Consider the following 26,666-nt stretch of genomic DNA (forward strand, 5'->3'; position numbering starts at 1 on the left):
TTCTGCCGACATGGAGGGATCGGGATGGTGCTTTATGTCCCGAAATCCCCTCCATTGAGGTGTTACCATTCTGCCTATAAGCAGCACAATCTCTGCTACTGCCGCTGAGTTGTTCGAGCATGCGCGGCAGGAGGATCACAGCAAAGGCGCAGCACAGTAACCAGAATTACAGAACTCCAACGGGGAACCATTAATGCCAAGATATTTTACAATGCTAATTCCTACGAGCACTGCCCAAATGCCGCGTCAGACTACGCGAGCGCGTTGAGCTATACCAAGCTAGCTAATGATTGCCGCTGGTATCAGAAATAAGCATATGGGAAGGATGCAGGGTGGCAGGATGGCGCAGCACGAGTCCGAGCCAAGCACCCACGAAAACCATGGCCTACGGACACGGGAGCGGATTCAGGGCTGAGACCCATCCGGCCGGCGTCGCGGCGTCGCTCTGATTGGAAGATGGAGCCTACGGACACGGATACGGAGGACAGGTCTAAGCCACGTACTTATTTCACCATGTCCCCCGACCTTCATCCCGACCGCTGAAGAGCCGTAATATGCCCGCAAGTCCAAGGTCTTATTCTCCAACGGTCTTTTCCTGTCAAGGCCGTAAGCCTGTGCCTTGTGAACTCCGACCCCGACGACTTTCACGGTGGATACACGGAATCCCGGGCAAAAATGTCTGCTATGCTGTTGCCTGGAACTGATCTTTGAGACATCAAGTCCGGGTGGTTGGTCAAGTCGCACTCAAGCTGACGTCGGATTATGATATCCAGCTTGAAGGTTAAAACCTGTCAGCTGCTTCCACAACCCAGAGAACTACTACCATCAAACATTCGAGAATACTCCCTACGAAAGCATTTATTCACTCGGTCTAGCCCTGCACGAATATTGTCTCCCAACTAAGATCACCTTAATCACCTACCATGTCAATTTCTGTCATTAACCAAGACATGGACCTCAAGCCTATCTGCCACATCGTCGCCCCTGTGGGCTGTATGGGATACGGCTTCGACGAAGATCTCGCCGCAAATGAGCTTGCTCGACTAGTCCATACCGGCGTTCCGACCGCCATCATCCTCGACGCAGGCTCAACAGACAGCGGGCCGGAGAAATTGGCCCTGGGAACAATGACTTGTCCTCGATCGGCATATGTCAAAGATCTAACGAAGTTGTTGAGGCTTGTAAATACCTTTGGTGTCCAGTTGATCTTTGGCTCTGCCGGCGGCGATGGTGCGGACGAACATGTCGTTTTGATGCAAGAGATCATCGCTGAGATATCGGCTGAGAAGGGAAATGAGTGAGTGCATATTCTCTAGTTTATGAACTCGAACCAACTGACAGAACCAGGGACTATTCTTTCAAGACGATTTCCATTTTCTCCGGTATCGACAAAACCATCATCTTTGACCGACTCAAAGCTAGCCGCTTAACTGGCTGTGGAACCTGTGTTCCAGCCCTGACAGAAGGCGATGTTGAAGCTACCCCGCGAGTCGTTGCACAAGTCGGCCCGGAGCCTTTCATTAATGCGATGGAAGCTGATCCGGATTTTGATGTCATCGTTGGAGGCCGCGCATACGACCCGGCTCCCTATGCTGCATACTCCATGTTCCAGCTCAAGCGGCAACATCCAGGCCTCAGCGAACAAGAACTCGAAGAGAGACACGGCGGATTCCTACACATGGGCAAGATCATGGAGTGCGGAGGGCAATGCTCCACGCCAAAGTCGCATGGTGCAGTTGCAACCGTCTACCAAGACGGTGTATTTGACGTCCGACCCATTGCAGCCCAGTCAAGATGCACGCCCCTTTCAGTGGCAGCTCATTCTTTGTATGAGAACACTAGGCCGGACATTCTAAGAGGTCCCGGCGGTGCGCTCCATCTTGACGCCGCTAAGTACGAACAACTTGAAGACGACAGGACGATCCGCGTCCGCGGAGCTGAGTTCAAGTCCTCGGCAGCGAGTGGCCAGCCGTATCAACTTAAACTGGAGGGTGCGAAGATATTGGGATACCGATCGATAGTGCTGGGAAGCGTCAGGGATCGTAGGTCAACATGATGCAAACTTGGGTGTCATATGACTGATTATCTGCAGACATACTTATCAACCAGCTAGACGACCTCCTTTCCCTCGTCAAGGCATATGTAAAGCAGCAGCATCCGAATATTCCCGGCAATTGGGACCTAGATTTCCACACTTACGGCCAGGGCCAGAGCACCCCACTGGGTCCAGGAGGAGTTTTTATCATTGCAGAGGCCGTCGCACCCACCCAGGAGCTGGCAACCGGTCTTGTCTCTACGGCAAGAATCGGCATGATTGTGAGTTTTAATTTGGAGTTTGTTCATTCTCAACTGACGAGGACCACAGCACGGTCCTTACCCGGGTCAAAAGGCGACGTCTGGCAACTTTGCTTTCGGCATCGCGGGTAAACTTGAGATCGAGACTGGCCCTTGCTGCCAGTTCTCCGTCTATCACCTTATGGACCTTGAGCCCGGCGAGGAGAGACTTGGGTCCCGGTTGATCCGCGCCACTGTGGCCACCATCGGCAATCCGAACAAACCAAATACCAGACGAACCGGTCGTCAAACCCCTTCTCAAGGGCAGCTGGCGGTATCGAAGCAACATCAACAGTCTCTTAACCCCACTATGAACGGCCATGAGGGAGCAAAATGCACACCGCAGACACTATCTGACATCTCACGGGTTCTGCGTTCTAAGAACGCAGGCCCCTACGAGATTACTATAGATGCAATTTTCGAGTCCAAGTCGACGTATGACGCTGTTAAGCATTCCGGCCTGTTATCCGCAGAGAACGTTGCAAACGCTCTGAATGTTTCCCCGGACGACATAGTATGGATGGGGTTCTTTGATCCGGCATTGGCGTTTAAAGTAACGATCCCTCGCTTCCGCTCTGGGAAGAAAGCTCCTGCGGGAAGCTTCATGGAAAATGATATTCACGGGTCGCAGCAGCATCTTGGTTTGTCAACTCTCAGACTCATCTCCGCACTGAGAGGTCTTTAGGCTTTTCACTGTTGTTAGGGTGAAATTGTAACCTATTTCCACGTATGACTGTATTCTCCTGTTTTGACACTCGTATTACTGAGTCATAATCGAACACTAATCTAAAGTATTCCTCCGATGCCATCTTAACCTTGCAGTCGCAGCCGCCTAGTCTTCTCAAAGAACTCCATCATCTGGCGAGCTATAGTCGATGGCTTGGGCGTGTGAACAACAGTCACTGGACTCCAAGCAGACGCTCCGATCATAGTCTGGACGCTGACTTCAACTTCATAGTCGGAGTTGCCTGACAGCGACCCGAGGACTAAGTGTGACTCTGAAGCGGCGCAGCAAACCTCTGTGGGCGAATCATTCTCGATTTCCTTAGGGAAGGCGGCGCCTCGAAGAGGACTTTGACGCCGTTGATATCTCACCAGAAAGCCCGTGGTCGGTATGGTTTCATTTTCAAGGTCCTCTCGTGCCCGGATCAGAGCTACTGCAATTGTCTTACCATCGATGGCTAACATGGCGCTGCAGGAGCTCTGGGGAGTATTCCGGTAACAATGGAAAACCTTCCGTGGTTGTCGAGGATGATGTCGCCAACACTGGTCTTGACCTTCTTTGGGCCGCCAGGGCGGTATGCGGTATCTATGCTTGCAACCCCAAAACAAATTGGAGCGGTTGCAGGTGGCAGTAAGCGCAGCTTTCGCAGAGCACAGCAAGACTGCCTCACGAACGCAATGATGTCGTCGTTCTCGAACCACTCTTCGTCCAAGCCGTCGTCAGACTCTCCCGTGTCGGAGTTCTTGCGGCCAGACTCGATCTGTGCTTGGAGTGGGTGCTTGTGAATACCGATAGAGGGACCTCCTAATTATAGGAAAAGCCTTGGGGACGTGTCGCCCGTGAGAGATTGAAGCTTCATCACTCCCAGATGGTTCTCGAATTCTTCTTCAAACAGAGGATCAAGCGTCTTTTGAAGCACATTAGCCTCTGTTGTCTTCTTATCGATGAACCGCATAGCAAGCTCAGTCTGGTGCTGAAATAAGTTGGCCGTTTTCCGGAGATCTGCCATCTTTTCGTTCTCGTCCGTGTTACCGTCTCGAAGTTGAGGGAGTAGGCGACGCGCCTCCTGCTCAAAGTCGTTTTGGGCGCCAGCAAAGGCAGCCCGGAAATTCGAAAGCTGCCGTCCGACTGCCGGGAATTCTTTCTGGAACAAATCTTGACCGAGAAGATCTTGCAACATGAGACCCGCGGTGGAGCCGGCTTTGAGAACCGCAGCCGTCTTGTTGACGAGGCCGGTATCCAAGCTGCGGATGGTCCGGCTGGCTTTCCTGTCGAGAACCGAGAGCGGAAGAAGTTTGTAGTATAGCGTGTTCATTTGCTTAGCCAGCGTTTTGGCCATTTCCCCAGCAACCCTTCTGGCATCCTCGATGCTGGAGACATTCTCGGCTATGGCGCCACTGTATGAGATCTTGACATCTTCGAAAAGCGACTCGTTCTTGGCGGAGAACTCGACCTTGTCGCTACCGCTGACAGGGACGTTGACAACGCTTACTTTGAGCTCCCCTGTAATCTTTCTAGCTTCTTCCGCCGAGGAACAGGCCCGGACAAAGCTAAGTGTAGCGCTTCCCCCCTCAACGACTTCAGCTACGAAGTGCGTGTACTGAGCATCGTCGAGGTATTTTCCGTACTTCGTGGACGCCAGCACCTCTTGCGGAATGCGGCGTGTGCGACGCACAACGGTACACGAAGCGTCAAGACGAGCCTCGTGAGCAGTAGCCTTCCTGTCGTTCAGGAACTTGGCAGACCCGGTGGCGCTGAACAGCTTGAGATCAAGGCTTAACGAGCCTTCGGCGTCGAGGGAACAGTTGGTTCGGGCTTCTTCGAGCGAGTGCGAAAGGACGAAGTCCGCGTTTTGGACCTGCGCTTCATTCAGCTCCTGCTTCGCGTTGACCACCGAATGATCCCAAAGGGAAACGCCGCCGAAGAATTGCGAGGTCCGCGCGTCGTAGAGCATGCCGAGCTGGATATCCTGCCCGAGAGCGGGATGGGAGAGTTAAGTGTCGTTTGGTAGGCCCATTGTAACGTGACTGATGTGAAAATGAATTGCAACGGGAACGAAACTGCAGGAGTTGCGAGTTCAAAAGTTTGAAGAAAACGATTGTTGGCGGCTTGGACGACCACGTGCCTAATCATGGCACTCCGATGGTAAGGGTGATTATCCATGAGGCAATCTGCAAGCACCGGCGAGCTGGCCTATCATAGAATGGAACATGACAATACAAATCCAAAAGCTCAATGCTGCTAATCTAGCATAATAGTATTGGTTGCGTACGAGATGTTTGAAAATTCTAACTTAATGCTTCACATGTGACCGTGTGCAGGCCGTGAGAAATTTCGCACGCGGATGAAGACTTGAGACATGAAATGTGATACTTTGTGATGAATGAAAGAGATGTAGTCTAGATCACGCCCAGACTTCGCAGAATGGGATAAGCTGAACCATATGGCTGGCTGGGATAAAACAGACAAGCCATGGCTGATAGTGTCTCACCGGTGACCATGCAGATCTGGAAAGCTGATTAGGCGAGTGACACTAATTGGCAATCCCATTTGCAACTGATAATGTGAACTTGAATGACTGTATTCTCAATCAATCTCGATTTGAGTCGACTAATCAGATTGTGTTTACACGTCGACGAGACTTGGTCATACTAATCATGTAGTAGACAAGGTGACTACAATAGCCCATGGTAGTTATCAGTCGTGTCTGGAGCTTGAGAAGTGGCAACACCATCGTCAAGAATATATCTGAGATTGACGCGAGGACGGCTAGTGCTCCGACTAGATCGACGTGAAGAGATACGGAAAACGTGTTAACGTCGCCCGAACTGCCCCAACTACCGAAAAAGCAAACGTGGTCTCGGCAATGGTTCCATCTGAAAACGTTCTGCCGAAGCCTTGATTCAGTTAGTCGGACGCCACCAGAAATTGGGTCGGATTAGCACCCCACGAAAATGAGGTCCATCAAAAGCCTGTGTGCCGCGGCTTTCAGCTCCCATATCTTTGAGAGAGGTGGAACACGCATGGGGAGTATGGATGGCGCAATCAAGACTGTTCAGTGGGTGGATGTGCTTGTTATTTGCGGTATTAACCATGTCAGCCAAGATGCTTGGCACGTTATTACCATACCTACCTACATAACTGGAGAGTCTTGAATGTAGTCACGAAGACACAGTCTTCATTTTCATTGGACCCAGCTCTCTGCACTGAAATAATTCTTTCGTTTTCAACGAGCTCTTGTTCTCGTCATGGATATGTTGAGTTCACAAGCAGGTTCTCAACTCTGTTGTACTGCAATCTCTTTGCCAAAGTCAATCCAGTACCTAGCACCAACTAACAAAAATCAGCTAACTCACCAGAGATAGATGGCTTGTACTATTTAAATTTCACAAACCACAGGGCCGAGCATGCGGACAAATGACGCAAACGCCTCTACAGGCCCCTCCAAACCCATCACCTCACAGCAGGGCCGAAATATCAAGTCTGAGGTTGATAGAAGATTGTCTTCGATCTCATGATTTATTTCCCACCCCCCCCCTTTAAGCTCTCTACAGTTCTGCCAGAAGAATTGGTGCGACGCGAATATATCCGCCACAGTCATCCAGCAGTCCGAAAGGTGTCTACAAGCAGTCGTCAGCTTACAGAGAAGAAAAGGAATAATACGAAGGAACCCCGTGAGGGAATCTTGACTATAGATGCTCGCTGTGTACACCATCAGCCTAGTTGCGTGCGCGCTGCCGCTGTTTGTCCTGTTCGTTCTTTGGGTGTTGCGCCAGGGCTCGGATGAGACACAAAATGCATCAGTTCCTATCTTCATAATGTCAGGGACACTTTCGGGCTTTTGGGTCCAGTTCCTTGGCAGCCTTCCGTTTGCCCGGCCACGGTGACATATTAGTTCCTTCTCAAAGTGTTCTTCAAAAGTTCCAAATGCGGTGTTCCAAAAGTAGGTAAATTGACTAAATTAGAAAAGGGACAGAACTTTAAGCAACATTCCAAACTTTCAACCAGCTGTTATCACTGTTCGAAGGTATTCCCTAAGTGGAAGTGAGGTTTGGTTTGTCCAAGACCGCGGCTGTAGTTGTCGAGGAAAGTGTCGACCGTCTCAACGTCCAGACCGTCCACAACCTGAAAGGTCGTCGGCCGCAGGGTACCATTTTCGATCAGATTTGGCAGCACACCCCAAAATTCCTTCGTAATATGCGGGTATTTCGTCGTGTGACACAACACTTGGTTCCGAACGTAGCCAGCAGACTTTGACCCGATCCGAGACTCGTCGACGTCGCCTAGCTTGATCAACGCGGCCAAAACCCCTCTCTTGTGGCTGGAAAGAGCCTGGACGCCCAATGTCTGCCCACCTGGGCCGCGCCCGACGCAGTCCACAGCGAAAACCAGATCATCTCCGACCACGTCCCTGATCTGCTTCTCAATCTGAGATTCGTCCAGGGCGCGATCAATAACAGTCGTGGCGCCAAGACCCTTCAGCTGGGCCTCTCTTGCTTTCGATGCCACCACAATGATGTTTCCAAACTTCGCTAACCGGGCCAGCTGCACGCCAAAGTTGCCTGTAGCAGACCCGCCACCGATGATCAGGATTGATTCCGCGCTGTAGTCGCATTCATCCTTGTCGGCACCAAAAGGACTGCGCAAGTTCAAGCCAGTCTCGTGGAACAAGGCAAACACCATGGTCATGGCGTTCAGCGGGAAAGTCGCCGCTTCGTCAGCGCTTATACCCTTCGGCAGCGGGGCTGACTGCCATGCTGGTACGACGCAGTATTCTTGAGTGCCAGTACTGTCCGCAGAAAAGGGACTGCCGAACGCGAAAACACGGTCGCCGGCCTGGTATTGAGTAACATCGCGGCCGCAGCTAGCGACTTCCCCCACGATATCTACTCCCAGGGGCGAGGGTAAATTGTCTTTGATGAACAACCCGTATCTTTTTCCCGAGGCATCGTGGGGGTTTACTTCCGATATTTAGTATCGTTTGACACCCAAAAGAAAGGAGAAGCAATAACTACAACGAACACTTACATCCAACAATTGATACTTTTAAAAGAATTTCGTCCTCCTTTGGAACTGGAGTTGGCCGTTCAATAATTGACGGAGGCTGCTGCAGGGTGTGGATGACGAGAGCTTTGTGAGTAGACATCTTGTCAATATTTTCGATTAGAGTCTGTAATATTTGAGTTGACGTGTCGAAAGTTTCTTTTGATGTAGGAAAGAATACCGTGTGGTTAATATGTAATTGCACTTTCATACCTAGGTAGACGTTGGCATTCTTTATATGAAGTTGAAATTCCGAGATTAGTGAACATAGACTGTGGCGCTCTAGGAATTGGTAAGCTTCTACCTATCTCCACGGATTTACTATTGTCGCAAATACTAGTTTCATGACAAATGATATTCTTAGCGTAAGCACGGCAATGTGCAGGATGCTAACATCATCGGCTGATCAGCAGCATAGAGAGTTGATTTCATATCTTGTGGCTGATTCACGCCCGCTACTGATGGCAGAAACCCGCAGCTGGGCTGACGCAATTAGTCTGATTATTGATACATCCAAGTCGATGTGGTTTCATAATGTATCATACGTCTGACATTACCAAGCTTGAACTCGCGTGGAGGTAATTAAGATCACAATCTGTGTTGATATATGCAAAAGCTCCTTGGATTATCGGGAGAGTTCCCCATCTCCTGTTATTAGAATAGCCAGGTTGTATAATATGAGCTAAAAAGGGTTAGTCGTGCTAAGTGACTAGCAGGATTACCTAAGATATGCTCAACTCCTTGATCATTGGTTTCGTTACCGGCCTGAAGCCTTGTAGTCTCGACGTTTTCTAAATACTCTCCAAAATTATCCCTCCTTTGCAGAAGGCTCAATGAAGTGTACCACATTTTCTCCGTCCTAAGCTCTTGGGACCACCGATTGTCTGACTCTATGGGAGACGTGAACGTTTTGATACCTAGTAAAAGTAGATATCATGTAAGTAGTAGCTCATTCAACCGCTCATGCTGAAGCGCCTGTTGATGGGACAAGAGACTAATGGAATTCCCCGGAAGAGCTGCATTAGCGCTTAATACTGCGCGATGAACGACGCGATGTAGTCACCGTACGCCTTTACTGTGGACCTACTACTATGAAGATTTAAACCTTGCCTCCTAGAGAAGATGGTAGTTCAATAGTTGCGAGAGGTTTCGCTGTGCACAGCTAAGAAGCCTGATTATTATTCTCCCCCAATTCGCTGGAGCCCAATTTGAGTTCAATGTTTCCAGCTTCAACGAAATGTGTACCTCCCTTTATCATCACCAAGTGTACTGCAATCTCTGCCACAAAGTCAATCCAACTTCCAAGACGAACTAATAAATCCGACTAAACCCACCAGAGACGGCGTGTGCTATTTAAAGTTCACGAACCCGGGGCCGAGCATGCGGAGAAATGACGCAAACGCCTGTCCAGGCCCCTCCAAACCCCAGCCCCGGTCCCTGTAGATCCCCTCACCGCAGGGCCGAAACATCAGATGACTATGGCTGAAACGCCAGTGACGTTCCCGCCCAGCGGCCCAAACGGCGTTTCCTCTTTCTCTTTCACAAGCCTCCTCTCAAGCCTCACTCTCACACTCACTCTAACTTCTCAACCACGTGCTTCTCAAGCTGCAATCTCAAAGACAAACACGACGAAGCCCCTGACGGTCATTACCACTTACGACAACTACAGCAACCTCAGCACCCAAACCCAAGCTTGGCATAGTCAATTGACAGAAAGGCATCACAACCATGTCCAACAAAATCATCGCCAACATCGACACCCCCGACCCCTGGATCATCGCCGGCAACGGCCGCTTCTACTTCACCTTCACCCTCGACAACCGCATCGAGATCTGGTCATCCCCCACGCTCGAACACTTCCACAACCCGCAAAAGTCCACCGTCTGGCACCCCGCCCCGGGCACGCCCTGGTCCGTCAACATCTGGGCCCCCGAGCTGCACTACCTCAACGGCCGCTGGTACATCTACACCTGCGGCGCGCCCCCGGGCGTCGGCAACCCAGGCCACCGCACCACCCTCCTCCGCTGCTCCTCCCAGGACCCCATGGACGCATCCGCCTGGGAGTTCCTCGGGCCCCTCAAGGGCATGCCCGACCACTGGTCCATCGACGCCACCGTCTTCTCCCCCAACACCCGCGACCTCTACTGCTGCTGGAGCGGCTGGCCCGTCGGCGACCACTCCGACACCGAGCAGGACCTCTTCCTCATCAAGATGGCCGACCCGGAGCACGCCATCCCCGGCACGCTGGTGTGCATCTCGCGCGCGGAGCTCGAGTGGGAGCGCCCCGACGACGGCCGCCGCGGCGTCAACGAGGGCCCGTCATGGGTTGACATCCCCGGCGTCTTCCGCGGCATCGTCTACTCCGCCGACGGCAGCTGGACGAGCCACTACAAGCTCGGCCTGCTCCCGCTCGTCGGCCAGGACCCGCTCAACCCGGCGTCGTGGGCGAAGCGGTCGACGCCGCTGCTCAAGAGTCATAAGCGCTGCGGGGGGCCGTACGGGCCGGGGCACGCGAGTTTCCTACCTAACCCGCGGGACCGCAGCCGCGTGTACTGCGTGTACCACGCGACGGCGGGCTACGGCGAGGGCTGGGCGAACCGGAAGGCGCGGGTGATCGACATGGGGCCGGAGTGCTTCGCGCCGAACGCGCATCCGCTGTGTTGCGCGCTGGAGAACCACATTCCGAAGCACCACAAGAGGGATAAGAGCGGCTCCTGTGTCATGTCATGACATTCATGTCTGAGACCGATGCTCACCAATAATTCATGTAAGATACTTTGTCTTTCGTCAGGTAGATATCACGAAATGAGAGGATGAATAGTGAAAAGCTTGTTTCTGCACCTGAAGCTCTCCGACTTGAGTCTTTCATATCCGCCACACCGTAGGTGGCTTGATCTCTCACCACACTCAGTCTGCCACGAAATCCAAAACACACTGTCCAAAGAACGGAAGACAGGAAAACCCATCCCATCAAATCTCCCATCGCATGAACTCCCGGATGAACACCCGGCCCTTCCTCTAGCACAGCCCTACTCTCCAAAACGTTGTTTCGAACCTCTCCAACAACAGTAAAGTGCCACCAAACGGCTCCGGCTCCCGGCCCGAGAGCCACCACATGTACATCCCCCAAGAAAAGGGGTCCGATCACCACTTTTTTCTTTTGTCTCTTCTCTTGTTTCTTCACCACCGCCGTCTGCAGCCACAACCGGCACTTAAGCGTAGGTACACCTTCGAAACCTCAGACCCTTTCACCAAAACCACGCTAGAAGGTTACAAGATGTCGCCCGCTCGGCATTCGTTGGGCCTAGCACCCCCCAAGGTTACTCGTCGTTAGCAAATAAGACGGCAATCCGTCGTACGGACCCTCGTGCATGGCGCATCCTGCGGGTAAGCGTTAGGTCGCTCGCGCGCGCCGCGCCCGTGGGAAAACATTGCAGTGGCAGTGTTCGGTGAATCCCCATCTCCAAGGCCGGTGCGTCGAGTTTTGCAGCAGCATCTCCGCGAAACGTGGCAGCCTAGTGTCTATCATTGTTGTTGCTCTAACCAGGTCCTGTTCCTCTGGTAGTAAGCTCCTCGAATTTGCCAAAACAAAAGCTTGGAGGGCGTCTTCTTCGCGCGTTTCCATTCTTCTAGGTCCCGTCTTCCTTCCACGAGGTGGCTTTACATTTTTGCTGTTCCTTCTTGTTTTTCTGTTCCTGGATCAAAAATCTGCCCAAGATGAGGTCCAACGAGTGTACGCATAACCACGTGGCCGCCGAAACGCCGTCAACACCAAGAATGGCATCGCCAACTCCCACCACCACCCCGTCCAGCCCAGCAACGACCACGAGTAGCTCATCCTACCACTACACACACCTCGAAAGAGACCAAATCCGCCTCGTGGTCCTTGAACCCGCAACTGACCCATCACACACCCTCGTCTGCCGCATCTTGACATGCCACCGCAACGACGCGCCTCCATACGAAGCCATCTCCTTCACACCACCCTCCGACGACAATACAACATCGACAATCACTGTCCTCCCACCCATCCTTGCGCCAACATCGCCAACCCCTCTCCAAATCCCATCCTCAACCGCCGAGGCCCTCGCAACCCTCCGCCTCCACACCGGCCCGCGCACCCTCTACCTCCCAGCTCTCAGCATCAACGCCTCCTCCCCCTCGGAACGAAGCTCCCAACTCCTCCTGACGCCTTCAATCTTCCACGCCGCAACCCGCGTCACAATCCCCCTCCTCTCCGCCCAAAACCACACCGAGGCAATAACCTACATCTCAACATCCCGCTTCCGCAACCCCTCCCCCTCGACCCTAACCCTCCTCCACTCCCTCTTCGCCCACCCATTCTTCTCCTCCACGCTCTCCATCCTCCACCTCTCCCGCGCCCGAAATGCCGTCATCATCCACCACGCCCTCGAAGTCCCGCTCTCCAACTTCTCCCTCGCAGCCCGCCTCCTCCCCCTCCACGCCCCGATCCTCCAGCCCGTCCGAAGGCTCAAACAGCGCGGCTACATCTCCACCCTCACAACCTCCCAATTCGTAAAAGCCCTCTGCGAAGCATCGCCCTGCACGACCCCCGACCCGCGCGACCGCGTCTTCGCCTTTCTGGCGCTGTACCCCTTCCCCATGACCAGGCCGCAGATCGACTCGTACCGGCGCTCGGGGTTCTTCTCAGGCGACGCCAGCAACGCTTCAACCCGCGGCAAGGGGGAGGCTCTCGAGAGGGTGGCTAGTGCAGTCGAAGCCATCGAGGATGAGAAAACGCGGCGGCGGATGGTGAATTACACGGCCCCCGTGGAGACAGTCTACACCAACTTCGCGACGCTCCTCCTCGAGACCACAGGGCTGGACTTCCTCTCCGCGGTCCAGGGGAAGGGTAGCGGTGTGCCGAGCTGGGTGCCCGACTGGCGCGTCACCCACTCGCGGACGATACTGGCGCATCTGCCACTGACGGAGTTTAATGCCGGCGGCGGGCGGGAGCAAGCTTTCCGCATCCTCACAGGGGAAACCGGTGCGAAGTTGGAGGCTCCGGGCATCTGCTTGGGGGACGTGAAGACCCTCGGGGCAGCGTGCGATGTGTCCTCCCCTGGGTGGGAAGATATCGTCTTCCGTCAGTGGAGGGGCATCGTCGAGGCAAAGACAACAAAAGAGTGCCCTACCAAAATAATAGAGCGCTTCATCCAGACAATCATGACCGACTCCGACGATGAATACGTCGATGCCCGAAGGGTAATCTGTCGACGACTGTTGGCTCCTGAGGAGAAACGCAGGGTGGAGGGCAAGCACCTTTTCGAGGGGGTAGACGAGGAGGCCGTGACGAAGTTGCGCATTAGCTGCCACGGGCGAAGGTTCTTCGTGGCTTCGAACGGCGGGATGGGTTTGGTGGCGAGTGAGAGCCAGGAGAGGGACTTTGTGGCCGTCCTGCCTGGCGCACGACTACCGTATAGCTTCCGTCACCGGTACGATTCCGCGTCGGCCGAGGTGGAGTTAGTCGGTGAGTGCTTTGTGCACGGGATGATGAAGGGGGAGGCGTTTGGCCGGGGTACTTCATTCGTAAAGCGAGATATTCGCATTTGTTAGACGTGGTTCGGGTTATTTGGCGTTCAGGTTTCACGGGACAGCAAGCGAGAAGGGCACTGGCGATAGATCAACATGAGCAAATGTATTCAAGCTCTCAATTGAGGCAGTCGTGTCTATGGTATCATGGCAGTGTATACGCCCATCATTATGATTATGCAGATTTCCACGCTCGATCATATCGTTACTTTCATCGCACTAATAGTCACACGCGCTTCTCGCTTCGTCGAGATCAGATGCCGTTGCTAGCACAGCCGAACACTTTGCCGACGGTGCCGGCCTCGAATTCTTGAATAATGCCCTCGACACTCGCGTAGGTTCCGGCGGTCAAAAACAGGAGGCCAGTCAGGATGATGATGATGTTGAGCGCCATGGAGAAGAGGTCAACAAGCTTGTTCGGTTTGGGGACGCCGGCGCGGTTGTCGGCGCCTCGCATGCGGAAGTAGGCGACTCCCCAGAAGACGAATCCGAAGAACGAGTCGAAAAGCGAGGACATGAGGGACAGCACTGCCGATGGTTAGAATGAAAGCCTGTAGTATGAAGCGGAAATACTTACGGGAGGAGAAGAATGGAATGACCTCGGCAATCAAGAACGCCAATAGCCAGAGGGCGACTGCACTTGTTAGCTGAGAGCTTCGAGATTTATACAGTCATTACTCACGCAAAATGGTGGCCCATGAACCCCAGCCGATCACGGTATGCTCGTGCAAGTGCTTTGTGCCCTTGAACAAGCGGAAGAAGAGGAAGCGGGCCGACACACTGGCGTACAAAACACCAAGGAAAATGAGCGTCGGAATCATGAAGGAGAATGACACCTTCTTGTACACATCCTCGAGAGACCCGAACGCCGGCGCGGTCATGTACTGGTTGCCGGTGTAGGCGTAGATGACAGCTCCCACGATACTGAAGACAATGATCTCGCCAATGGTGACGGCCCACAGAGCCTTAGGGAAGTCGCGGGGATCCTTCATCTCGGCGATGAAGCTGGGCAGTGTGATCTGGCCGATGAAGGTGTAGCTGATGTTCAAGAAGGCGTTCATGCCCGACACAAAGGTGGTGCCAGCGACGGGAATGGCGGTGACGATGGGGTTTCCGCCCGTCTGGGTGACGCCGTTCTTGTCGACGTAGGAAGTACGAGGATCGTAGCCGGCGGGATGCGCCTGGATACCAGCAAAGATGGTCGCCAGCAGCACCGAGATGAAGGTGAAAGCGGCCGAGGCAGTTCCGGCTTTGGAGAGGGCGTCAAATGTCCGCGGCAGGGACGAGATCCAGCAGATGATGGTGACAACGATGGAGAAGACGACGGTGCGGCAGACGACGGGGTCCGTCTCGGTCATGGTGTTGAGGTACTTTGCACCAACGAGGACGTGGAGGCCCTAGAAGTTTGTCAGTTGCTGTTCTCGGAGCGTCCACCGTGTCACTGACTTGAATGAACTATCGATTGTTAGCAAGATGTGTGATATTGGTGGGCGCTGCAGACGTACTGTGTTGTTCAGGATGAACATGACGGCGGTGGCGTACCAGGCCCATTTCTTGCCCCAGAAGAGCATCTGGCCAATGTCGCACACGTCGCGCACCTCAGGATGCCTCAAGCAGAACTGCCAGAGAACCAAAGATCTGCGCTTGTGAGCGGGAAAGTCTGAAGTTACAGGTAAGAGGCTACTGACGTGTAGAGGACGATCAACGCAATGACAGCCGTGAGGATCAGTCCGGGAACGAGGCCCAGGATGCTATACGACCACGGGAAACTCATGATAGCCTGCCAAAGTCAGTCAATCGCGTTTCCTCCATCACCACAATCCTAAACTCACCAAGCAAATGTACTCGGAAAACAGCAATCCAGCAGTCTATCCCACATGATTAGCACACCTCTCCTCCCAACCCAAGGTCACCGTCGCATCATGCCGCACCTTTTGCCAGCTACACGTCCTGTACTTGATCGCATGCCCGTCCTCCTCGGCAAGCTGCTTGCCCAGGATCGCATCGGCGCTGACGTCGCTGTCGGAGCCGTCCGCAAGGCCCTCCTGCACGAGTGCTATCCTCGGCCCGACCTTGGTGTTCCGCCCGCCGAACCAGGCGCTCCATCCCGTCGAGCCGCCGCCGGACTCGGGGTCGGCGCGCGCGAAGTTGAGCTCGGAGGCGGTCTTTTCGCCCTCGGGCTGGCGGAGTTCCTTGTTCATGGCGGAAGACGTCTCGATTGTGCAATTGAAGACGTCCCGGTGGGTTTCGTGGTGGAGCCCGGTTGAGGAAAACGGGTGATGCGATGAATCGCGCAAAGGCGACTGTCGTCTAATGATGCCGCGCCGAACGAGTGAACCGTGAGGAATGGCGATGCTATGCGACGACGATGGGGGTATGCGACGGAGGGCGCTGCACGGTTAGGGACGTGGCATGTGTGTGGGAGTGCGAGAGAGGGAACGGATGGAGGGGAAGAGATGAAGTAATGTCAGAAGTTGAGAACAGACTGCGAGCGGCGCACGGAGGGAGGGGAGGATGATGACGAGAAGAACAGGCAGAACAACACGTGGGACGTGCAGGTATATGAAGTCAGGTAAGGTAGAGAAGAGGGAACGACGGGAAGAGGAATGATCAGCTCCCCATCGAGTTGCAGTCGCAGTCGCAGTTGCAGTTCGATTCCTTCAGATACGGGGACGGAAGCATGGAACATGGGACATGGGGTCTTGGACGCGGGTTCCTTGCCATGAAGACGTAGGCAAGGTACTCTTCTACCCTTTGAGCCCATAAGCAAGGTACTCTTTACAAGCAAGCTAGGCATGAAGCTACATGCTGCACACATGTCAAGCTACATACGCTAGAGTCTAGAGCAGATCAAATGGGAAGAGAAAGGGAATTCGCCTTCCTCGGGCAACGAACATGTGCAGCACAAACACAGAGAAAGTACATGCCAGACACACGTCCTGCCAGGCAAAATCCCATGTACATCCTCCATGGGCAAACAAGAAACACAGCTCCCGCTAGCCTCTCTCTTCTTCCTCCACACAGATTACAATACCCGCAGCGGACGCCAGCCACCCAGTAGGAAGCTAGCAGAGACCAACTCGCCAACGCGGGAGGCAACGATGTGGCCTGGAGGGGAGGGGGGAGTGGAAACGGAGTCCGCCCCGGGCAGAGATTTCACCACGCCGGCCTACGACCGAGTCTCTCTCAGTACTTCTTAGCAAACAATGCGCTTTTTCCAGAGCACGTCATCGCGGGATGCGGCGACGGCGTTGAGCCACGCATCTCTCGCCTACTGCCGTCGGCAATAACCAGACGTAAGAGCCAGCCCGGACTGCCCTTAGCGGCGGGCCAGGCGAACGTTTCCTTGCGCCTCCAAGCCTTGCCTCGACGGTCTATCCGTAGTGGTCGATAAAGAGCCAATTGAGTCGGGAGGTTGGCGGATGCAGAGAGAACAGGACAGGGATCGGCGGAGAACAAGCATCGAGGGATGCGCCACCGGGAAAGCTTGGTGACGTCGCGTCGGTGTGGCCCGGAGGTTTTTACTGTGCCCATTGCCAAGCGCAGAGTCCAAGAGATGGCCAAGTGGCCAAGAGATGAGGCGACGTCTCGGCACGCGGGGGAAGAGGAAGCTTGGCAGGGCCATTTGCGTTCCTCGGTCGGCAGTGTTTGACTACAAGCCGCATTCAACTGTGCCTGCACCTCGACGACTCAACTCGGGTTCATTGCTGGAAGAGCTGCCCAAGGAGAATGAGAAGGGAATGAGAAGGGCACTCTCTGCCGAGTCATCTTGTTCATTACAGCGTCGCATACGCAAAGATGCTTCGGGCTTGAAACTGGGGACGCCAGACACCACCAGCGATGGCCCCAGTGGGCGGTCTGGCAGACGAGCTGGGATGTAGCATGCAGCATGCAGGGTCAGCTCAGCAGCGGAGAAACGACAATCGGCATGGAAGCCAAGCATTGGACGCGCCGTGGAACGGGCGGCAGCCCACAGGGAAATACTGCGTAAGGCGGACAGGCTTTCTCTGCGTCTTCATCATGGTGGTTACGTTGAGCGAACACACACTCTCACACACCTAATGCCATTTTGACACTCTCGGAAAGGCATGAGGCAACTCTGTCCAGAGACAAAACCAGTGAAAAGACGAGATGGCACGAACAATCAGGATAAACGCGGGAGCATCGTCCACACCCAACACAGCTTCTGTTCACAAGTTCCAACCGCGGTCGGGATCATGGCTGCTCCCAAACAGAACGTTTGAACACTGATGGAACACTTAGCAGCCGCAAAGAATTGCGCCATCGGAATTCACAATTGCATCAGACGGGAGACAAAGTGTAAACTGGCCATCCGATTCGACGGCGTATGCGAGCCCTTGCCCGTCCCGCCGCTCTGGAACGATCTGGGTTCCTGGGCTCGATGCGCAGCCGGAAAGCAAAAAAATGCAGCAAGTACTTAGTTTATGAAAAATGCTACCCGTAAAATGCAAGGAACCGTAAAACTCCACCGTCCTTGCTTCCTTCTTCCGTCCGGGATGGGTGCTGTTCTGTTTGCCCGCAAACACCAGGCCGTCGTCCATGCTTTGATGCCAGAATGCCAATGCGTATAAATACATAACACTATGGTGATGTTTCCTGTTGTCATCATGGCCATATTTCCTCCATGCTGTTTCCTCCCATCGTAAAATGCCGTCGTCTTTCTTCAGCCACCTCAAGGCACCTGCGTCTCGTCGAAATCACACCACCTGCGAATAACCTCATCCACCGCCTGGATCCCCTTCTTCGACGCATCAATCTGGAACCACTCCCGGTGCACCGACGTGCACCCGTCGCAATTAATCGGCCCCGCGTGCAGCCCCATGCCCTGCAGCTCGAGGTGAATCAGCCGCTCGACGCGATGCACATGCGGCACCATCCGAGGCTGCTCGCCCGACGCCTGGCTCGCGCCCGGGATGTAGGGGTAGTACCGCAGCACCTCGATGTCGTACGAGCACTGCCGCGACCACTGCTGCATCCGCCGCTGCACGTTGGCCGCCCGCCCGATCTTGATGAGCATCTTGTTGTCCGGCGCGCCCTTGCTCGCGTGCGCCACCGCCGACGCGACGTCGCTCGTGCGCCGCTGTCTGCCGCCCCCGCGGTCCGCTGACGGCGGCGAGAGCAGCCCGCGCGCCTCGTTGACGGGCGCGCTGGCCTTTTTGGACGTCGCCATGATCCAGAACATGTAGATGTAGCCCGGCTCCTCGGAGCTGCCGTAGGGCCGCGCGAGCTCGGCCATGAGCGCCGACGCGACGGACGGCTCGGTGGTGCCGGGGATGAGGGCGAGGTACTGCGCCGTCTGGTGCTGCGAGAGCGGCTGCGGCGAAGCCTGGTTGGAGGAGCTCTTGCGGGAGTGGCGGCTGGACGTGCTCGGGCGGCCAGGGTTGCTCGTGCTCGCGTTCGGGGAGAGGTGGTTGTTGGAGGGGCGGGAGGAGGCTGGCGGCATGGCGGCGGAGCCTCCGTTCTGGACGGGACGCGGCTGCGGGCGCGGCGGGATGTTTTCTTCCTGGGGATCTTCGCCGAACTCTAGGGGGATGGTGAAGCAGCAGCAAAGGGTGATTTCCCTCCGCGGCCTCGACTGTGAGCTGTATCCTCCCTGGGGCTTCTCGCCGTCTGTCGATCCTCCTGCGTTCGGTCGCGGGCGCTTGTTCTTCTTGCTCACGTCGGAGCCGATGTCGACGAGGCCGAGGCGGTCTGCGAGGGTGTCGATGCTGGTGCGCTCTTCGAGGATGGGCTGGCCGGAGACCCGGGGCGCGGGGCTCGACTGGGAGGAGCGGCTGGCGGCTTGGTCGCGGTGGTGATGGCAGTAGAGCGACTCCTCCTTGACGGTGGGCGAGAGGCGCTTGCCGCGGACGGGGGTGACGGGGTTGCGGCAGAAGTTGCCGTTGGTGGTGAGGCCTTTGCAGGTCGTGTTAGGGTTCTTGGAGTCGGAGCGCCCGAGGCGGTCTTCCGGTGTATTGGCGACGTAGCCCATCGTGTCGCGTATCTCGGTGTCGTCTCGTGATGGTGTTTCGGATGGTCGGCCGAGGATCGTGACAATGGTGTTCTGGTGTTTTTGCTGCTACCTTTGGTAGATTCGAAAAAAAGTCGAAATATTCCTTGAGCAAGACAGCAGCGACTGGGTTGAAATACGGGATCCGCAAAGACTGCGATGATGATGCAACAACACTTGGCAGCGTGAGTTGGCCTTGCTTGCTCCCCCGGACTCACGAACACGTCAAGGGCAGAGCAGGGCGTGAATCAGGGCCAGACCGACCGGGAGGTGATGCCAACGTCAACAACGTCGGGTCTCTCTGTCCGTCTCGCGACCTGCAGCAGCATGGGAGGTGAACAAGCGAGAGGAAGCATGGCTTGTGGGTGGTGACTGGGTGCGCGTTGGGCTCCTCTTGACTGGGTCCTGGGCGTGGACTCGACGTGACCGGGTCTGAGTCGCTGGCCGCTGGACTCGAGGCCACACGCGACACCGCTGTCCTCTGCCAGCCCACTGACCCCCGGTGGTTGGGAGGGTCAGTCTAGGTCAGGTCACGTCTCGGTTCTCGCGTGCTGCTGCCTTCGTTAGGGCATTGTCGGTCGCTTTCGGGGCTCGCGACAGGGCGGTAAGCCTGCTTGAGCGCCTGCATGGGAAGAGGTGGGTAACTGGAGCTGAGCTGGAGCTGCACGCGATGTCATCCCAAGGTGAGGCTTGGACGGCACAGCCACGCACGGCCACATGCATGAGGGTGGCTGGGCATATTCACTCCCAGCCACTCATGCCTAGCCGCTCCTACCTAGCCACATGTGCAGCCACACTGCTAATCCATCAGCCACAAAACACCAAGAAATCATCGTGAGTTTCGAGCCGGAAACCATACAACGTCGGGGTCATCCAGTACCAAGTGGCAAGAGGAGCAACTGTTCGTGTGAATTAGGTGCCTTACCCACGCCAGTGGAGAGTGTCCACCTACCCTTTGTGCTTGTGAATGAGGATTCTGGCCTGCACTTTCAGTAATAACGCGATACCAGCGGCCACTTGCAGGTTGCTCGGATTTGCCTGTTGCATCCTGTACTCATGTTTAGATGATGTGAAACTTCCTGATTGCAAACAGCCCACAACGTGATTTCACCTGGGCGCATTGCACACCAGTTAGGAGTAGTTGTCTTTTGCTGCGATTATGACGTGACTTGAAGGAAAGAGGGAATTTGACCTCTAGGGAAAACGCGCAGTTAACCACAAGACACAAAAAGGTCGATCACTCTGACAGACTCACAGCAACCAATCTATTACAGCTGCTATTGCAATATTACAGCTGGGCCACCTCGCGGCTGTTTTGGACACAGTACAACACCACCATTATGCAGTTCATTACGCTCAGATCCTTTTTCCATACCCGCAACAAAATAAATCAGTTATACCTCGCACTCTTCAACTCCGAGCCGTGCTCCTGATCTCTCGGGCTCCCCACCGCGACCTGGAACTGCACACCATCACGTCCCTCGTCTCCCTTCGCGGTCTCCTGCCTGACTTCATGCGTGACATGGACCTGGATGATCCGGCGGGTCGACTCACCGTCCTCCGAGGAGTGCAAATCGCGATCACGGTCGCCGTTGACCGTGTCAGGGTCCGGGTTGGACAGTTTCACGTGCGTGCGGCGCCCGCCGGTGCCGCCGATGGTGACGAGGTTGATGTTGTGGCCGGAGGGGCGCGAGGCGTACCGGTCGCCAGAGCCGTAGGTCGAGGCCAGTCTTCGGAAAAGGGGCCGCAGCATGGGCAGGGAGCCGCAGATGATTCCGAGATCGCATTCGAGAACTGTTAACAGGACGATCTTGGCAATGGTGTCTGTGAGGCAAATCATTAGTTCCACCTTCGATAACATTCATTTTTCTTCCCGCCTTAAGGGGTGACAAGCGAGAGGGAAAGGGGATAAGACTTACAATATTTGTCAACCTTCGCTGTGTACGCCCAGGTGTAGCCGATGCGGATAGTCGTAGCCACGGCGGCGAAAACACCCAGGGACAAGATACCAACAGTTGCAATCTTGGCCTTCTTGGGCACCTGCATATGGCGAAGCAGGAACGCGGGCACCATGGCGGTAGCAATGTCCGTAAAGATGTTGGCGGCCGATACAAAGTAGGAGACGTGCAAAATAACCTGCTGTCCCGAGGTGCAGTCTCCAGGCTCGCCCCAGGCGGCAGAGACGGGCTTGCACTGGAAGATGGCAACGGGCCACGAGATCTGCCAGACTATCCAGCACAGCGCAAAGAGGCCCCAGAGGATGTGTCGGTATATCTTCCTTGTGTCTTTGGCAACCCGGAGCAGCGTCCAGATAATGCTGGACTTGATGAGGGCACCGTCCAGCACGTAGAGAAACTGCCAGATAATCGTCCACAGTCCGATCTGGTACATCATGCCGACGGTGATAACATCATCGTGGGACCCGATTCCTCTGTATGCAAGCACGATGACGGACGCATTGTGTCCGAGGTTGATGATCTGAGAGAAGGTTTCAGCGATCTGAGTTTTCCATCAAGAGACAGCTTGGTAACTGCCGCGCAGAGACTTACCCATCCTGCAAGCATCAACCAGTCCTCGGTAGAAAAGGACTTCAGCGTGATGCGGACGTGGAAACGCAGACACACCACCGCGCTGGACAGGACGGTCATGACAACCGCCACCACCAACATGATGAGCGCCAGGCCCTCGGGCTGGATGGGCTCGAACTTGGTCGTCATCAGATCCTTCGCCATGGTTGCGGTTCTGTTCAGGCTGCCCGCTGCACCCGTCGTGTGTGGTTGGACTGTCTCCGAGATAGCTTCGCGGTTCGAGAAAACTTTCGCAGGAGGGGCTATTCCGACGAATAAACGGGGAACGACGTCTTTTTCAGCATTTATCCATGGTCCGCCTTGGGTTAGTGTCCGCGGGATACGGTTCTTGCTGGCATAATAAGTTAATAACCCGAATGGTCTTTCTCCAGAATCCCATAGGGGATCATCACTTCCCAAAGAAGGGAGATGTGGTGCCATTAAGGGGGCGGCTGGAAACGGGGCTGTCTAGTAGGGCATCAAACAACGAATTTCTCACCGATGACCGATCAAGACGAGATATCCACTCCTCCTCATGAAGACGGTACAGGGTGGTGGGACAGACAGGAAGGATGTCCCAGGGTTCCGAATCCTGTTGGCTTCACGCCCCCTGCAGGTCTGCGTACGCGTGTAGGCGAGACGCACAATCCCGTCGCGGCACGGTAGCCAAAGACGGAACGTTGGCGTATGCCACCCGTCCAGCCAAGATGTATGCCAAGATTCTGCAGCGGCACTTTCTTGTTCTGCAGCGGCAGTTCTCTGTAGCGGCAGCCATCTCGGGGGTTTCTACTGCAGCTTATCATCGTACGCTCCCCACGCGAGGTGCCCTCATCGAAGTCGAGACGATTCTACACCTGGACCCCATGCAAGGCACAATTTCCCAGCAGACCGGAGTATTGCCCAATTTGAGTTTCCTTGTTGGGGGCGGCCGTGCTGAATCAGGACCGGAAACCAGCTCGTTGGGTGGGATCATTGTCGATTGTTACTCGCGACTCGAGCTGTTGGTGCCGGTTCCACTCAAATGTGCCGGGTTTAACTGCATCTTCCACATTCCGGACGGGGAGTTAGAGAACAGCACGCTGTAGCAATGTACGAATAGGAAATTGAGCGATATCTCTACATAAAGACGCGGTAAACGCGGGGTTGATGCTGGAGCCTAGGCGGTGAGGAAGGGTGGTGGTGTTATATATTGGGAACACCTTCCGCTCTTCTGGGCTGTCGGTGCAAACTACAACCCAAACCCCGCGATATCACCAGAAAAGACTGACCGCTGCAACACACCCAGAAGATGTCGACAACTACGACCGAAGAGCTCCCCGTCCTGCCCGAGGGCATCACCCCCGAGTGGCTCGGGGCCAAGCTTGGCCACAAGATCAAGTCGCTCGAGAACACACGCAACATCTGGGGCACGGGCAGCAAGCTCTTCTACACCATTACGTACGAGGACGGAAACGACGCGGACGAGTCCCGGCCCAAGCATGTCTGCATCAAGGGCGTCTTCAGCAAGGAGATGGTCGAGCAGCAGCCTTGGACCGTCAGCCTGGCCCAGCGCGAGGCCGAGTTCTTCTCCAAGATCGCGCCCACCGTCCAAGGAAGCATGATCTTCCCCAAGGGCTGGTGGAGTGGCACGAGCGAGAAGCAGGGCATCGCCGTCATGACCGACCTCGTTCACGAAGGGTGCACCTTTCCCCCGGAGGTCGCCGCTTACTCAGTCGAGAAGGTGAAGAATGGCGTGGAACAGCTCGCCGGTCTGCATGCGCAGTACTGGGGTAAAAGCCAGGAAGACCATCCCTGTAAGATGATCCCCATTCCGCTTCGTTTCTTTCACTGGCGCCTTTCTCGCTCCCTAGGGCGGCGGCCGCTCCCTTTTGATCACCGTTTAGAGGAAATCATAGTCTGACCGATGAGCAGGGATCTGGAATAACTACGACCCAGCAATGAAGTTTATGTGTACGCCATGGCACGACGTGGTCCGCGAGCCCGGCCGTCCCAAGCTGCCAGAGTACCTGATGGACGGCGCGCGATGTAACGAGGCGCTTGACCGGTACTACGCCGAGCGCAACCCCCGGTTCCGCACGCTTCTTCACGGTGACACGCATCTCGGAAACGTCTACTTTACCGGCGATGGACGTATCGGCTTCCTCGACTGGTCAGCTTTCCACTTCGGATCGTGCTTCCACGACATCGTCTACCACATGACAGCCATGCTTACCATCGAGGACCGCCGCGCCCACGAGATGGAGATTCTCGACCACTACCTCGAGACCCTGCACCGCAAGGGCGGTCCCAAGTTCGACCGCAACGACCCCGAGCTGATGATCGAGTACCGCCGCTCCTTCATGACCAACGTCATCTGGCTGATTTGCCCCGACGCTCTGCAGACCAAGGAGCGCGTGCACACTCTCTGCGAGCGCACCGTTGCTGCTTACAACGACCACAAGGTCATCGACGTGATCCTCGACCAGCCCAAGCCGTCGGTCGCGGCATGCAGCAAATGAAGCCAAGAAATTCGTCGACGCGGGGTCCAGGAGCCGGCTGCAGGCGGATGACTCGCGAGAGAGGAGAAGTGTTACTACTTTTGTTTATGCGGCAGTGACAGATGCTGGGACTGGAAGGCAAGAAAATCACTCGCGACTGGGGTGGGAAGATTTCCAACCCATTTTGGGAATAGGAAGCTGCTTGGGCAGCGTGTTGGCTCAGGGGCTAGATGCACATGTGAAGTTGAACGCACGATTGTGGAGAGACATCATGTAGACGAGTTGAAGAAGTGGTATCCCGCCCGACCCACATGCGGCCATCGATTTGGTGCTGACTGGAGTCTGCCACCAACACGGAGTTCAGCAGACAAGGGGGGCACCAGCAGGGGATGTTGAGCTGCCTCAGCCTGCATGGGCCAGCGTGGACGGATGATCGCCAGGGATATCTAGCCCAGACACGGTAGCGAAGACTTCATTATCTGTCAGAATAATATAGCCGAGTTTCTGGTCGACTCGAAAGGCTCTGTGCCTTGAAGATAATCACGAAATGTGAACGGGCGGTTGGGTCGACAGGTGATTTTGCCAGCAGGATGGCCCCGCTTGCCTAGCTTCCGGCCGTTGGGGCTTGGCTTGTGCGAACAACAAGACCCTTGTCTTCGCTGGCAGGCATGGCTCGAGTCATGAGCGAGTCCCAGAGCTGGGGTTCCGGGCACACGGAGTGATCCGGGACTCATCTGCGCAATGTGAGCTTTCTTCTTCTCCAGGTCCAAACGGGTCGCAGCAAGCAGCCTGGTCGTGTCAGGTTCACCGTAGACCCCCAGCGTTAATTTCCTTGCAAAACCCGACAACTTCGTAAAGAGCAGATCCATTGGCGGGACGTACTCTTGAATGACTCCCAACACATGGTTTCGGGGAATAATGTCAAAGGGAATACAGTTCGAGCAGGAATTCTCCTTAGAGAGTGTCATTCGCGTGGTCAATATCGAAAGCTTGTCTTCAAGTTAGCCGAAGGTCATCCCAGGTAACCCAGGAAACATTTCATTGGAAAGCCCTGCGTACAAGAGTTAGCATATTTCCAGATGGGACGGTGCCTCCCACAACGATAATTGTGCGTTTCAAACCTGACCGGGCACCCGAGAATTATGTGATCTCCCATGATTACTATTCTTAAAGATGTACCACCTAAATTCTAACACAAGCACCACGTTGTCCAATAGCTGCAGGTAATGGTATCTTGGAGCGAAGAAGGACCCCTGATTCCAGACATTATTTGATATGTTGATGTGAAAGGTAATGCTACCCAGTTCCAACGCATCGTAACATGGGTGATGGGGCGTTGTGAATGCCCCATTCGTGCTCCACCGGGGATGCCATCCGTTCGGGGGCTAACTACTGCGGTAGGCTAGCCTTTTTGATCCAGCCAGGGTTCGCTTCGATATTGCTCATATTGACTGCGTGGAACCACGGAACCGGATAATTCGAGATTTGTGAGAAGTGCAAAAAAGACCAGAAAGGTCGAAGGGATGCGGCAGGATGCCGGTGGAAGCGGCGCAACGGAGTGGGATCGGCATGATCAGACAACAGATCTTTGCCTCATCCGAAGCTGAAGGCCGGCGGCTGGGTTCGGCGAGGCGGCGAGAAGGCGGCGCACCGGGCGGGCGGTTTAGCTCCCGCGACCGAGCGTGGTTCGTCTTGTGCCCAGTGCAGCAACAGCAACGTCGTGAATTCATCGTCGCATCGCAAAGCACTGTCGTCTGTCTTTCACATCGACCAAGACGTATTTCCTATCAAAGTAATGGTCCAACGCACAAAAATCAATAGGCATTGAAACACGCATTACTCTTTTATTTTAGCAGTTGCTCGTTTCTGAACATCTGTTCCAACATGCTAATACTGTGGATATTTACAGCTTATTAGTGAACATGGAGTCCACCACCTCCCATAAATACAAAAGAGAG

General features: G+C 54.9%; 9 protein-coding genes across 9 annotated transcripts; 4 read left to right on the forward strand and 5 right to left on the reverse strand.

Annotated features, from left to right (window-relative positions):
- Window positions 1–923: 923 nt before the first annotated feature.
- COL26b_012182 (uncharacterized protein) lies at window positions 924–3,019 on the forward strand (the record flags this gene model as incomplete). The annotated part of the gene is made up of 4 exons (XM_053184829.1): window positions 924–1,297; window positions 1,348–2,042; window positions 2,093–2,316; window positions 2,366–3,019. The coding sequence occupies 4 exons, from the start codon at window positions 924–926 to the stop codon at window positions 3,017–3,019; spliced, it is 1,947 nt and encodes a 648-aa protein (XP_053031210.1).
- Window positions 3,020–3,866: 847 nt separating this feature from the next.
- COL26b_012183 (uncharacterized protein) lies at window positions 3,867–5,012 on the reverse strand (the record flags this gene model as incomplete). The annotated part of the gene is made up of 1 exon (XM_053184830.1): window positions 3,867–5,012. One exon carries the CDS (start codon window positions 5,010–5,012, stop codon window positions 3,867–3,869), a length of 1,146 nt encoding a protein of 381 aa, XP_053031211.1.
- A 2,060-nt stretch (window positions 5,013–7,072) lies between these two features.
- COL26b_012184 (uncharacterized protein) lies at window positions 7,073–7,747 on the reverse strand (the record flags this gene model as incomplete). The annotated part of the gene is made up of 1 exon (XM_053184831.1): window positions 7,073–7,747. One exon carries the CDS (start codon window positions 7,745–7,747, stop codon window positions 7,073–7,075), a length of 675 nt encoding a protein of 224 aa, XP_053031212.1.
- A 2,082-nt stretch (window positions 7,748–9,829) lies between these two features.
- On the forward strand, window positions 9,830–10,831 carry COL26b_012185 (uncharacterized protein; the record flags this gene model as incomplete). The annotated part of the gene is made up of 1 exon (XM_053184832.1): window positions 9,830–10,831. One exon carries the CDS (start codon window positions 9,830–9,832, stop codon window positions 10,829–10,831), a length of 1,002 nt encoding a protein of 333 aa, XP_053031213.1.
- Window positions 10,832–11,818: 987 nt separating this feature from the next.
- COL26b_012186 (uncharacterized protein) lies at window positions 11,819–13,678 on the forward strand (the record flags this gene model as incomplete). The annotated part of the gene is made up of 2 exons (XM_053184833.1): window positions 11,819–11,834; window positions 12,237–13,678. 2 exons carry the CDS (start codon window positions 11,819–11,821, stop codon window positions 13,676–13,678), a joined length of 1,458 nt encoding a protein of 485 aa, XP_053031214.1.
- A 229-nt stretch (window positions 13,679–13,907) lies between these two features.
- Window positions 13,908–15,855, reverse strand: COL26b_012187 (uncharacterized protein; the record flags this gene model as incomplete). Its single annotated transcript, XM_053184834.1, has 7 exons — window positions 13,908–14,182; window positions 14,232–14,288; window positions 14,337–15,051; window positions 15,160–15,292; window positions 15,343–15,434; window positions 15,487–15,522; window positions 15,586–15,855. The coding sequence occupies 7 exons, from the start codon at window positions 15,853–15,855 to the stop codon at window positions 13,908–13,910; spliced, it is 1,578 nt and encodes a 525-aa protein (XP_053031215.1).
- A 2,492-nt stretch (window positions 15,856–18,347) lies between these two features.
- COL26b_012188 (uncharacterized protein) lies at window positions 18,348–19,646 on the reverse strand (the record flags this gene model as incomplete). Its single annotated transcript, XM_053184835.1, has 1 exon — window positions 18,348–19,646. The coding sequence occupies one exon, from the start codon at window positions 19,644–19,646 to the stop codon at window positions 18,348–18,350; it is 1,299 nt and encodes a 432-aa protein (XP_053031216.1).
- A 1,408-nt stretch (window positions 19,647–21,054) lies between these two features.
- Window positions 21,055–22,396, reverse strand: COL26b_012189 (uncharacterized protein; the record flags this gene model as incomplete). The annotated part of the gene is made up of 3 exons (XM_053184836.1): window positions 21,055–21,488; window positions 21,584–22,142; window positions 22,214–22,396. 3 exons carry the CDS (start codon window positions 22,394–22,396, stop codon window positions 21,055–21,057), a joined length of 1,176 nt encoding a protein of 391 aa, XP_053031217.1.
- Window positions 22,397–23,519: 1,123 nt separating this feature from the next.
- COL26b_012190 (uncharacterized protein) lies at window positions 23,520–24,729 on the forward strand (the record flags this gene model as incomplete). The annotated part of the gene is made up of 2 exons (XM_053184837.1): window positions 23,520–24,024; window positions 24,143–24,729. 2 exons carry the CDS (start codon window positions 23,520–23,522, stop codon window positions 24,727–24,729), a joined length of 1,092 nt encoding a protein of 363 aa, XP_053031218.1.
- Window positions 24,730–26,666: the final 1,937 nt, after the last annotated feature.

Source organism: Colletotrichum chrysophilum (assembly GCF_026319265.1).
Source record: "Colletotrichum chrysophilum strain AFK26 chromosome Unknown scaffold_166, whole genome shotgun sequence".
Taxonomy (NCBI): Eukaryota; Fungi; Ascomycota; class Sordariomycetes; order Glomerellales; family Glomerellaceae; genus Colletotrichum; species Colletotrichum chrysophilum.